We start from the raw sequence: 14,516 nt of genomic DNA on the forward strand, positions 1-14,516 counted from the left end.
GATAAATAATGTGTGGAACATGCAACCAGGCAGTATAATGAAGAAACGCAGTTTATTAATATGGGATATATTTCATAGTCATTTAACTGAGAATACTAAAATTCTTCTAGAAAAAATAACACAAAAATTGCTGTTAAACCACCTGGTATAACAGCAATTTTTGTGTTATTTTAAATTGTGTTATATAGCAACCACTAGATGTCTGCTTGAACAAACCATTTCAAGATTACATGTGAGAAGAGCGGAATACTTGGATGTTGACTGGTGAAAAATCATTTATAAATGGTGGATCTATGCACGCTGCATCACTTGATATGTTGTGGAATTTTGTGATCAAAGCATGGAATCAAGTAAAAGTAGAGACTGTAATAAAATCATTTAAAAAGTGTGGTATCTTTAATCTTATAGATGGTATGGAAGATGAGCTGTTGTTGGACACTGATGACGATGAAAACAAAATTAATTCACTGGATTTATACTGGGATCCATATGACGATTATTTAACCAATGAATCTAGAGTATTTTCAACAGATGTTGAAGAAAATTAACGTGAAAATTGAGGTTAATAATTATTTGTTTTTTAAGACTTGCATCTATTGTAATATTTTAAATAAATTTATGCAACAAAAAATTAATCTGATTTGTTTATAAACACTGCCTATTTTCTTATATAACAATGTATTGTAACTACCTAAATGTTTATCCAGGAAATTAAGCTTTCCTTTTTATACTCACCGCATAAGATTTCGAGGAGTTTTCTGTAGTATTTGAGTCATCTTATATGCCGACATATACAGTAATATATACCAAAATATTAGTTCTTTAGTAATTTTCTTTCTTTAACAGTGGAAGAGCTCAGTATGCTGAATCAGTGGAATTAATTAAAGAAGGAAACGAAACCAGGATTGGAGGTATGCAGTTTTCATTTTCTTGTTTTTTTTTAGATGAATTTTTATAGCTATGAAGAATGCCTTCAATGAGAAATAAAGATTACATCAAAAATTTAGGACACCAGATCATGGCAGACCTACAAGATGCATGATTGATTTTGGAGTGTGTGGGGGTGGGTGAAAGAAAGAGAGGGGGGGCACGAAGAAATTGACTCCTTGAGTTCATAATCCTTTATAGCAGATCAGCATAGATATTATATCCAATATTAGTGCCTAATTCAGCATTTCAAAAGGATGATGTGCAGGCATACCTGATTGATAAAGATCCACATTTGAATCTCATCTTACTTGTGAAGAATATTTATAAGGGAGCTTTGTTCAACTGAAGATGATTTGGTAATTTTCGATTAATTTGTTAATGTTGGAATCGCCCACTAAGCAGGCAAACCACTGCATGTTTTTTCACTTCATATGAGAGTATGTAATACTTGATAAGAAATCATATTCTTTTCTCTTGTTGATATATGGTGCCTAACATTTTATATATATATATATATATGTATATAAAGTAAGAAATATGTATGGTGACTACAACACAGTGTTCAGGTAGTAACTTTAATTAAAGTGTCTAGTATCCACCAGAAAAGAATGCATTCAAACCAAAATGTGGTTTGAATGTAAATTCAAAGAAGACTTGGAGATCTTTGACCAAATCTCAAAAAAAGTGGGCTAAGGATATCTAAGTTTATCCCTTACAAACCCCAAACAAATACCCCTGAATGTTGTTCTACATAGCCTGTTTCACCATATAAGGATTGAATGAGGGCATGTGGACTGCAGAGTTTAGGGTTAGAAGCAAAGGGGGAATATGATTGAGTCATTTAAGCTTTGAAGCGTTATTATTGTATTAACACTGAGGAGATTTGTCATATAGTAGACTGAATGAAAGGAACAAGGACAAGAAGTCATCCCTGGAAGTTACAAAAGGAGGTGGTGAATAAAAGGGTAAGAAGTAAAAGAAGCATTGCCTGAGAGGATTGTGAATGTGCAGACTGTGGATGATTTCAAGGAGTGGTATGATAGACTTTGTGTTCATTAGTGTTGACCTCCCACGATATGTCTTTTGATCCCATTGTTAAACCTTGATAAGTGGGAATCCTAAAGAATTCTACGTCCATCATCGTTTAACAGATAGAAAAATAAGATATAAATTTTTATGTAGGAAAACGCTTGTTCTAAGTATGTGATGTAATATAAAATTATGTTAGCATAATGAAAAGAGATTATAAGTTGTTAAGAGGAAATAATGTTTTTGATTGTGCAAGGCCATTAATACTGTATAAATTGAACAAAGATTTACTAAAATTTGTAATACATGTCTGAGGAATGACTTGCATAAAATATTGTGAAGAAAGGGTCAAAGGGCAAAGGCATGCCAACAGAAGGAGAGATCTTCAGGCAGTCGCGTGCTCACGGCACGTGGTGGAGTGTGGTCAGAAGAAAATCGGAAACAAACGGGATGAAGCGAGACCCACGTGGGTGAAGTGCTACTCATTGGGTGAGCTACGAAGGTTGCAGTTATTACCGGTAGGGGAGATAGAAATAAAAGGGTTAGGACCCCCCCTCTCTCTCTCTCTCGTAAATTTATTCTTCCCTTGGCTGGTGGACGGAGGTCGTCTGGCAGATAGAAAGTTGCACGGAAGAGCAGCTCTGTCCCGAAGTGCTCAGAAGTGGAACAGCAGTAAGCGATGTTCAGAGTCCAGTAAGCGATAGCAGGAAATGCCGCCCAAGTGCTGGCGATGTTATAAGCTCCTGATCGTATGATGGAGTACATCTCCACTCGTGTTTCTGCAGTCCTTGGAAATACTCAGCATCTAGGTAGCAGACATCGTGAAGGAGAAGTCACCCAATGCCACAGTTATGCCTGAAACAAGTCAGTCATGCCAGAATCGTGTGAAATCACAGAATGATCGGAAAATCCAAGGTTCCTCATTGTCTTAAGTGAACAAGAAGGAAGATCGACCAAAGGAAGGCACCCAAATTGAAGGGATAAGTATGAAAAGCCTTAGTGTATGGTAACGTTAAAATTTCCTTTGTCTATGCTATGTGTGTTACTTACTATGGTGTTAAGTTAAGTGAAATTAAGAGACATTAAGGATTGAGAACTTTGATTTATTTAGAGCAGGACTGTAGCATGTTAACATTAGAAAGTACAGTGAGTTAGCTCATATACAGGTTAATTTAATGTGTATGCTTTAGAGAATGCTGAGATGAATTAGTCTGAGTAACGAGATATATAATGAATGTTTTAATGAAAAATTATTACTCTAGAATAACCATCTTTGTGAATGATTTATATTAGGAATGCTGTTTTTGATACTCTTGTTTCATTAAGGATACATGCAATCTTATCTGATTAGTATTGGAATTTAGTATGAATGTTAATTGTATTGTAAATCTGTTAATATGCTTAATAAACCTTTGCTATTTTTAAACCTAAGTGTCAGAATTCTAGAATCCAATGCACCACTTGTAAAAGGTTCAAATCTGAGCAGGGAAGAATAGGTTACATTGTGGGTCACGACTGCAAATCAAATAGTCACTTGTATACGTCTTGGAATCACTTCTTGGTTAAGATAACTTTACTTAATCTAACTGTTTTAGGTAGCGCAGCAAAAAAAATAAATATTCCTAGAGCTCTGTGAGAAGATATAGATTTCAAGAACTTTGCCACTCAGGTTTTGGCTCGCTCCTGAAGCAATCCCTTTGTGTCTTGGAGGTACCATGTGACTCTTTAGGGAAGATCGGAAGTATAGAACACAAAAGTAACAGTTTACGAGATTGAGACACATCATGGTGGTCAGATAAATAATAATATCGGAAAATTAGCCAATAAATATCTCCAACTAGAACACTTTTTATCATACTGTTCAGTCATGTAAATTAAAATCAGAATTGTCAACAAATGTTGAGCACTCGCTTTCTAAGCAAGTGTCTAGTTGAACAGGACTTCAGAGTTTACATCAATGTAGTACTGTATTCATTCCCATTCAATATATGCATATATTTGTGTGTCCTATGTAACTTTCAGTATCTGGAGGAAACATGAATATGTGTCCTCCAGATACTGAAAGTTACAGAGCTAAATCGCTGTGTTGTGCTTTTATTCATAATTTATTGTATTACCCCCCTAGAGGCTAACGTAACAGTTGGTAAAATTTATCATTCCATATTTTATTGTATCGAGATGTAGTTTGACTTGTATTCATATGTAGGTGCATGTACTTCTGATGATGACCTTGATGTGAAGGTCGAAACATCAAGTAAACAAGTTTAATTTTATGTTATTACTTAGACTTTGTAATGTTCATAACTTTTTTTATATTTAATAATGTTTTCAGTTATATTTTTCCATGGTGTGCATAAGTCTGCATTTGAAGTATCTTGATAATGGTCTATGCGGCATTGAGCTCACTGCTACCTCTTAACTGGATGAGGAAACTCAGGTGTATGAGGATGTGGTATTAAGGGTGTTGCATAAACTGAATAAGAATTCAGCAATAAGGACTGATGGAATATGAGCACGTGTACTAAGAGTGTTCAGCTGTACTGGCTATTCCTTTGACCAGGCTGTTTAATATGAGTCTCAGAACAGTGAAGATTCTACAGGAATGGAAAGAATGCAAGGTGATTCCATTGCATTGGGTGGTGCAAAGACTAATGTATCCAACTATCGACCAATTAGTATCTCAGGAGTGGTTATGAAGAATTTGAAAAAATTGGTAAGGGCTTGCATTTGAAAATGGATTGACAGTGAATCTCTACTTTGCAATGAACAACATAGATTTACTAAGGGAAGGACATGTTTTAGAAATTTTTCACAATCTATAACAATGTTACCATTGAACTAGACAAGGGGAATGGATACACCATGATACAGCATGGTAGACTGTTGCATAAATTGGAGAATATGAGTTTGGATTATAGAATATTAGTGTGGATAAGAGGATGGCTGATTGACAGATATCAAAAAGTGGTGTATGGGGGATGTGAGTCTGCAATTTTTTTTTTTTTTTTGTTGTTGTTGTTAAATTCTGGAGTACAGTCTTTTCTGCTCCACTTCCACACTTCCCTCATTATGATGACCAATCTTTGATATTGAGGTCCCTTCCTGCCCTTCAAATATACCAGCCTATCTCCATCCAAGAGATGAAAGCAGCTCTTCCATCTAATTTCTTTGGGTCCGGACCTGATGGGTTTCCTGCGTCTAGGCTTTGGAAGGTGCCGTTTGAAGATTCTACAAGATTTATTGGACATTCTCCTTTCCAACAAAGCAATACCACCATACCTATGTGCTTCAAGAATTATCTTCATTCCGAAAAAAGAAACTTCAAGCTGTGCATCAGACTTTAGACCTATTACCATCTCCCCTGTGATATGTACTCTATCATAAAATCTTAAACGACTTCAGCAACATATACAGCATGATTATAGACAGAGAGCTTTTGTCCCTTTGAGCAGCTGTGCTGAGAAAATACTCTTCTTTCTTCTCTTCTCTCTGATTCCTGCTGCTTCCTTAAGCCTCTATATATGGTGTCGCTGGACCTCCAAAAGACCTTTGATAGCGTCTCCCTTCCAGCTCTCCTTCGAGTACTGTCTATTGCTGGATGTCCAGAACCCTTTCTTTCCTATGTTATGGAGCTATACTTGTCACTACAGGATCCCGTGCAACTTCTATTCCCGCAGTGCGGGATGTTCACCCGGGTGATCCTCTATCTCCCCTTTTCTTTAACTGCATCATAGATGTGTTTCTTCACTCTCTCACTAGCCATATAGGCTGCTCTCTAGGCCCTTATCCTCTCTCTCCCTGCTGCCTACTGAAAGTCTTCTGTATCAATCTTATAAAATCCCTTCAATAACTTGCATGTTTTTATCATGTTTGCTCTTTTTTATTCTTCAGGTTTTTTGAAGACAACAGGTTATCTATTCTCATAGGAAACATTCCATGCACTTGCCACAATCTTTATCCCTCGTCTCTGGATCCTCTCCATCGCTTCTTCATCCCCCACAGAATCCATGTGACCAGATTTGTGCATAAAATTCCTGATATGGTCTTATTAAATCCTTATAAAGTGGAACAATAACTTCACTATCCCTGCTTGTCAGTGAGTAGTCTTCAACAAGCACTTAATCTAATTTCAAACCCCCCCCCCTCAAGTCCCTGACCTTACCATTTCTTGCAGTTCAGTTCCATCAGTATAGTACACAGTTGGTAATGTCTTCTTCCCAAAGTGCATTATTTTACACTTGGCCATTTCTTTGCACCCATACTACCAGTCTGTTTATCCTGTACATCTTCATTGACTATCTTCTTAGCTTTGCATCATCAGCAAACAACAATATTTCTCCTCAAATCACTTCCTGTGTAATTGATCTAAGTACGGTATTCTGTGAATGCTATTTGTCTTCTAGACAGTATGAACTGTCTAGAAGACAAATAGTGCTGATTTCTAAAGGTGATAATTTCATGTTTTGTTGCGACGTTCTATTTTCATATTATGTTCTAAATCCGCCATCTTGGTTCAAGTCACTCTTATCAATATAACACTTAATCGCAAATTGATCACCGATCCAAAAATAGGGAAATTTATATTTATACTGCGCCACCCTATCTTAGATTAGTCTATATAAATAGTAAGATCAATCTTTAATTAGCTAGCAGTCTTCTCATTTACTCTGGCCGAATTAACTATTATTCTATTTGGGGCACCCGCTAGATTCGAATTTTTTTATGAACGGTGCAATAATAAGGAATTCAGGCAAACACAATATTTAGATTAACAAAATAAAACATTTAATATATGATATATAACAAGTACAATAATTCTACTTTTAAATGAAACAATACAATAAACTCAATACAACTCGCTAAGTCTCTCATTCCAGTTCGATGTTCTAAATTCTCAAAAACAATTTGCAACTTCAAAAACACATATTTTCTTAACTCAGATTAAAATAACAAACTTCACAATCAGTCAGTCTCTACAAATCTGTCAGTTCAATGCTTAAGTTCACAGCAGGCACTAATCTAGGTAGACAATATTCCAAGCAAGCTTATTCCGGACTTTGAGCATCGGAGATCTATTACAGTTAATGCTAGAATAGACAAACATATACAACTACTCTTACCAGATAAAATCTTCAATACATCAAGTTATTGCGAGTACACTTATGAATTAACTTATTTACATTAGCGGAACACTCATAATAAAATTCTTCTACGCTTTAACTGAACTTTTGTTAACTGCGCTTCACTATTCTAAAAAAAACAGCAATTTTGTTTATCTGATTACTGCATTAACTTTTCTTCACAACGACAGCTGATTTCACTTATAACAAACTTTATGATTCACTACGCTTTGGCCTTCTAACACTATTCTCATGAATATCTGCCCTAAAGAATTTATAATCTTCTTTCACTTCTTTGCTTGTATGCTACCTTCCTACTGGTTCCGCAAAGCTCCCTCTCCCCTCTCTCTTACTAATCAAACTTCAATTATCTTCTTTTTACTCTTCCCCCCCCCCCCGTTCGAATGCCACGTTCTCTTCGACCCCGTGGTTGTTTACTCATGCGTCTCCATGACAACAAACTAAACGCAAACATTTCGCTAATGTAATACAACGCTCTACTACTACATGAATGATTACATAACGTTAAATAATTTCACAAATAAGAATAAACAGAATATTTGAACTACTTAATCAGCGCTCTTTCATTACGTATACAATTATTTATAATACACTTTTCGTTACTTTACATATATATTTAGTTATCATAAATTTATACACATATTATTATTTAATAAATTAATAGTAGGTTAGGTTTTCAGTAAATATTTAATTAGTAATTCTTAATTAAGGAATAATAAACAATTTTATATAAACCATGATTAATATTTAAATAGGCAATGTTAAATGTGAATGAAAATAATAAATTACATAACATAGCTTCATTCACAATTTAACAGTTTCATATGTGTTCCTGCATATTGAATGTCAAGTGGAATATCATCATTGATTTCTGTCTTGTTTTCTTGTTTGGATTATCATTTTACAGTGTTCACATACACATATTTAGTGCATCACTGAAACAATTTTTAGTATGGAAACATTCACACTCAAACCCACTTTTGGGCTGGAGTATGAATGTTTCCATCTTCCATTTTCTTTTCCCACTAAAGCTCAGAATAGTTGAAGCAAATTATTGACTAATCCAAAATGAAAGGACAAAAACCAGGAATATGCATCATGACTAGCATCAAGTGGTGCTTTGCAGGATGACTTGTTTGTGCATAATTGCTGTGGGTTCAGTTTTTTTTTTTCTTTTTTTTTGGCTAATTAACTGTAGATTTTTGTTTAAATTAAGGGGATGTTAAATTCCGCATTGTTTTAAAACAAAATAAGAAACTCAAAGATCGGAATCAAAGAGTGCAGAATATAGTAACTATACAGTAACTATATTCATGCAGAATATAGTAACTATAAAAGTATCGGCGACTACTAGCATAAGCTAAAGCACGTAGTCCAAGTACGTAGTACAAACTAGGGCAACTCGTAGCAAAGGCGGGGAAAGTTTTGATCGCTCTTCTTAGTATTTTCCATAATGTAAAACCCATCTCCTAGGAGATGTATGATGTTATACATTATGGTGGGGAGGTCACTACCCAGACCAGTTTCGATCTAAAGAACAGAAAACAATGTGGGATTTAATATCCCCTTAATTTAAATAATGTTATATCACCGAAATGAAGCCTATTGGCTCTTTATTTTAAATAAGTAGATTTTTGTGTTTGTGTGAGTTGCTATAGTAGAAATTGTGCACTTGCAATGTTTGTAATATGTGGACTTCTTTGTTTCAGTTTGCTTATAAAATCTTTGAACTTAGAATGGGGTATACAGATGGGCATCAAAAACAAGATGTCAGTGATTTTGCATTATATGAGTTAAATTTTGATCTTTGTTTTGTGAATGTGAGGTGTGTTATGTGTATTTGTTTGATTATGTGGATAAGTTATGGATTTTTAACGTGGATGGAAGATGTGTGTCCGTTTATGCATCTGAAATGCAACTTGAATGCATAAAAAAGCAATCGATGGTGGTGTGAATGACAGCAGAATAATAAGATAGAGGAAGATGCAAAAGACACTATGGCAGATGAAAGAATAGTAAAGAAGCTAGCATGCAGGATATGGATACATCAGTGAATATAATAGAAAACGATCAGCAAGGTTGCAGAACGATTTTATGCGTGTGTGTGTACAGAGTGAGATAAGACCTTTTGTGGATGGATAGTTATTTAATAGCTTAGTTAAAGGGATGGCTGACTGAGAGTAGTCAGTAAGCTATGTATTGGGGTGCATTTTCCTGAAAAAGGAAAGTGATGTTTTTGGTAACACAGGGTTTTGTTCTGGGGCCAGTGTTGATTTATACATCAGTCCATTTATATGTTGTTACAAGAGGATTTGAATGGGTTGGTGCTTTGGGCTTGAAAAATGGTTGTCATTTCATTGTTGCTAAGTGTAAAGTTATGCATTTGGCCAGAGAAGATGGAATGAGATTTATCATATTGGAATAACTTTGCTTCAGGAGGCAGAGGAAACAAGGGATCTAGGTGAATAGGGAACTGAACTTCATGGGATACATCACAAAAGTTACCCAAAAATTTGCCGCTGTAATGTATAGAATCTAACATGTATGGATAAGGATGTGATAATTCCAATGTATGGGATACTAATTAGACCTCATTTATATTTCTGTGTGCACATCTGGCTATATTTGGCAATAAGAAAACATTGAAGAGAGTGCAGAGGCAAATAACTGAGACTGTCCAAAGACTCGGGCACATTGAGTATGAGGACAAATTGAGAGCTTCACAGATAGGATTGATATGATTTGAGGTATATAGGTTGGTGAGAGGAATCTATGAGATAGATAGATAGAATAATGGGTGATGTGAGAATGAGAGGTCATCCCTAAAATGTCATGTCAGTAAAGAAATGAAAAGGGGAGTTTTTTAGGTTTTGCAGGTCATAAATGAATGGAATACATTGCAGGAGTGGGTGATGAGTACTCAAGTATTCAAAGCAAGGTATGATTGATAACACAGTCCAACACAATTTTTGCTGACTTTTATATGAGACTTGTTTTTTACTAATTTGGGTGCACTGATTTCAAATATCAAACCGATTTTTCTCTATCACGTCAGGTTTTCCTCTATAGTATTTTCTTTTTGCTAATTTGTAAGTTTTTAATAGTTTTAAGGAGGCAGTACTATTTGGAGGATCAAAAAAATCGATTTTTTAATATTATTTTCTGAAAGTATGTACTTTTAAAAATCTGTTCCTAACTATTTATCAAGAAATTCGAAAAATTCCCGAAGATATAGCCTATTATTAAAAGTTGCGCACAGATCAGAATCGGAGTGCTCACTGCTCTCGCTTGTTAGTAAACGAATAAATGCGTAAGAACCTGCAACGGCACGTACTGGTGCTTTGAATGCGAGAGGCCGATAATTATAACTACTTAAACAATATTCATTAAAAATTACAAGAATATTTATAAAAAAATAACAATTATACTTACACATGAGTTTCAGGGAATAAATTTTTGTTTGTAGCAATTTCTGCTGTGTGTTCTGTTTTGGCAATACTCCAACAGTAGTCGGCCATCATGTGAGAATTCCATCTTCCTTGGTACCGATCTTCCATAGTTTTTAATTCTTGATGAAATCTTTCGCTTTGTTCATCGCTTACAGCACCTACTCGGGAAATCAAGATGACTATATAGGAAATGAAGCTTTATGCTCATGTTGCAACCTAGGCGCTGGAAATTTTCAAGCATTGTTTCCACTAGATCTTTGTAATTGCATGCTTTTGTTTCCAAGAAACTTATTCGCAACCATCATAAATGAAGTCCAGGCCTCTTTCTCAATTTCGTTCATAGAGTTGATGAAATTTGGGTCTCTCATTAAAGTTCTAATTTGCGGTCCATCAAATACACCGGCTTTAATTTTTTCATAACTAATTCATGGAAATTTTTCACATATGTATTGGAAACAGTCGCCTTGTAAATCTAAAGCTTTAACATACTGCTTAGACCTAGTTTGATGTGTAGAGGTGGAAAAATGATTTTTTTCTCTGTCAATTAAAGGTTGATTTATAACATTCTGTTCTCCAACATTTAACGATATTCTAAGAGGCCAATGTTTCTGACTCCAGTGTCGGTTTGTAGCTCGACTATCCCAGAAGCATAGAAAACACGGAATCTTTGTATATCCTCTTTGAAAGCCAAGCAAAAAGTTCACTATTTTAAGATCCACACAGATGATCCAGTTATGGTCTGTATATTTTAATAACTTCAGAACCTTTTTAATGTCCTCATATGTTTCCTTTAAGTGGACTGAATAGCCAATAGGAATTGAGCCATATACATTCCCATTGTGTAGTAAGACACACTTGAGACTTCTGCTTGAACTGTCGATAAATAAACGCCACTCATTTGGATGATATTGTACAACACTCATTTCAGTTAGTAAACCTGACACATTGTTACAGTAAACAAACCCACACTTATGTTTAAAATATTGTACAAGATTACTTTCCCTGCTACTACGATAAAAAGTTATCTTCGTATCTTGCTCCAGTAAGTTTTTTTCATTTAATCTTGAAGCTAACAATTCCGATGATTCTTTGATAGGCCCAAATCTCTTACTAAGTCATTCAATTTCGCTCAAGTAAAACGTTGCAGTCCAGAACTAGAAATTAAATTTTCATTGTCTAAATCAACATCTGGGTCTTGCTCCTCAAGAACATCTGACATATCCCGATCATGCTCGTTCTCAAGTAAAGGAAGTCCTTTATAAATTGGCAAGGCTATTTCATTGGAATGAGCAACTGGCCGAATTGCTGTGTCGAGATTTGATAGACAATTTTTTCTTATTCTTCTTATTATAACCAGAAGTCTGAACTAAACAAAAATAGCAATCATCTATGTGATTTTTCGGTTCACGCCAAATCATTGGAATGCCAAAAGCTAATTTTTGTTGTTTTCCCTTTCTCCACTCTCATAAATTTTCTACACATGACTTACACACTTTATTTGGAGCCCATGAATTGTCCTGATCTGCAAGTTTTACGTCAAATTATGCAAAGTACACTTTCTTAACGAAATCAGTGATATTTGTCCTTTGACTGGGAACAGTAAAGCTGCCACAAATGTAGCAGAAGGAATCTACACTATTGACACATTTTCGAGTAGTAGACATGATCTATTTTCTTCATTGCCGACTAACATGCAATTAACAAGAAAAAAAAAAACAGAGACTTTATTGAAACGTTATAAGTGCTCATCATACTTTCACGATCGATTAACGATTGACTGATTTTGATCGTTCTTTGTCCGCTATGACGCATATAGCATTCATTTGTTTTAGGCAGTTGTCATCACCTACTTTTCATCACCTAAATGTATTAGGTCGGTTATCGGCCTCTCTCGCATTCAAAGTACCAGTATGTGCCGCTGCAGGTTCTTATACATTTATTCGTTTACTAACAAGCGAGAGCGGTGAGCACTCCGATTCTGATCTGCACACCGCTTTGAATAATAGGCTATATCTTTGGGAATTTTTCGAATTTCTTGATAAAAAGTTAGGAACAGATTTTTAAAAGTACATACTTTCAGAAAATAATATTAAAAAATCGATTTTTTTGATCCTCTAAATAGTACTGCCTCCTTAAAACTATCAAAAACTTACAAATTAGCAAAAAGAAAATGCCATAGAGGAAAACCCTGACGTGATAGAGAAAAATGGGTTTGATATTTGAAATCAGCGCACCCAAATTAGTAAAAAACAAGTGTCAGATCATAATCAGCAGGAAAAAAATTTTTTTTTTTTTGTTGGCCAGTGTAATTTTTGTGATCTGTGAGTGTTCAACCTCCTTCCTTCATGGAGGCTTGGTAGTAATGCGTATATGCAAATAGTCGTTCTGTTTTTGTGTCTTGCTAAAGGTATTTCCTGCAACTTGGGCATTCATTATCACATAATTATCCAGTTCTTTTTATTGCTGAGCTCACTAAATACTCTTCTGTATTTAGTGAGCTCTGCATATGCAACATTTAGTGCCCCTTTAATATTTTGCCTATAAGAAATCAGAACTCTCTTGTCCAAATTTGGATACCTGTCTCATCTTGATGTACTGAAGGTTTCTTCAAAGCTCCCTTCTGTATCTGTTTGTTTTCTCCTATTTTTACTGTCTGTTCAGCAGCTTTGAAATTTATCTATATTCCAGTTCCTAAGTATGGCAAATATTTACTATCTGAAATTGAATTTCTCTTACTTCAATTCTCTCTCAGGTAATGTCAAAAAAAAAAAAAAAAAAAAAAAAAAAAATGTTATCTGAAAATTCCAACTAATAAACAATTGTTAGCAGAGATTCCCCTGTTTTTAATCAATAGCTAGAGCCTCTGTAGCAGTATAGATGAACCCTTTGGTCAGAAAGGCCTGGAGTCTTTTATTGGCCAGTCTCATACAGAGGTAGAGATTTTTTTTCACCTGGAATCGAGTTTTTTGTCCCCAAAAACAGGCAATCTGGCCCCCACACAGATTACAGTCAGGAATATGTAAGACCCAGCCATAGGCCTGATTCATCAGCTATGCTAATCCTGAACCCAGATAAAATGGGTGGAATTGAGATTTTGCAATATCTCACCTTAAAAAGGCTCATGGCTCTTGTAACATCATATGAAATCAAAATCAATAGCAAACATACTTGTAATATATCATCCACCTTGTGGACAAATACCATGACATTTAACAGAGTGTAAAGTTTGAGTTAAGTTGTTACATTTAATATCTTAATAGTTTTAATCATATTTGACACAAAGGTCTAATTAGGCTTCCTACATATGGTATGACTTCTGCAGCTGGGTTGCCAGTTTTGTCTCTAGTTGTGCATTACACAATGTTGGGATTGTTATTCTGAATATTTGCAACTTTAATTTTATATTCATAATCCTATTAATTTGAAGCTTATCAGAAGTCCATCTTATATTTCTCTCTCTCTCTCTCTCTCACACACACACACCGAACTTTTTCACCTATGGTTTTGACAACACCCAAATCCCTGCACATGGGATAACTCTAACCCCAAAATCTTCTTGGCATATATTACTGTAAAATCTCTCATATGTGAGTTTGTAACTTATCAAGTTTGTTTTTACATGTTTTGTATAGGAGAATGTACTTACAGAAATATTAATTTTGACTATAATAATCTTCTAATGTTGGTAAATTAAGTAAGCCTTTGTAAAAATAATGTAGTGCATGTTGTCATCATATAAGGTTATTTAAGTAATGTTAAATCAGTAAGTCTAATGCTCAAAGACCTGCAAAGAATGACTTCATGTCCAAAGGTCAACATGTGACCATAGTTGTCATGGGTAAAGAATTCCAATGACATGCGAAGAATGATGTCAGCATGTCTGAAGGTCATTTTGTAACCATTTTTTTTCGAGAGAGACACGCATGTGCACAACATAGGTCTGGGCCTATGTAAGTCTATTCGTTGG

The 14,516-nt window shown here is 35.0% G+C and overlaps 1 protein-coding gene across 1 annotated transcript in view; it reads left to right on the forward strand.

Moving 5' to 3' along the window:
* The window catches only part of LOC150106928 (NPC intracellular cholesterol transporter 1-like), a 920,722-nt gene that overhangs the window by 759,775 nt on the left and 146,431 nt on the right, over window positions 1-14,516 (forward strand). The window contains exon 21 of the mRNA XM_090393507.1: window positions 847-911. Within this exon, the coding sequence (XP_090249633.1) occupies window positions 847-911 (65 nt within the window). The remainder of the gene's footprint in view (window positions 1-846; window positions 912-14,516) is intronic.

Source organism: Typopeltis vanoorti, chromosome 5, assembly GCF_054136105.1.
Source record: "Typopeltis vanoorti isolate ZY-2024b chromosome 5, IOZ_Tvanoo_1.0, whole genome shotgun sequence".
NCBI lineage: Eukaryota > Metazoa > Arthropoda > Arachnida > Uropygi > Thelyphonidae > Typopeltis > Typopeltis vanoorti.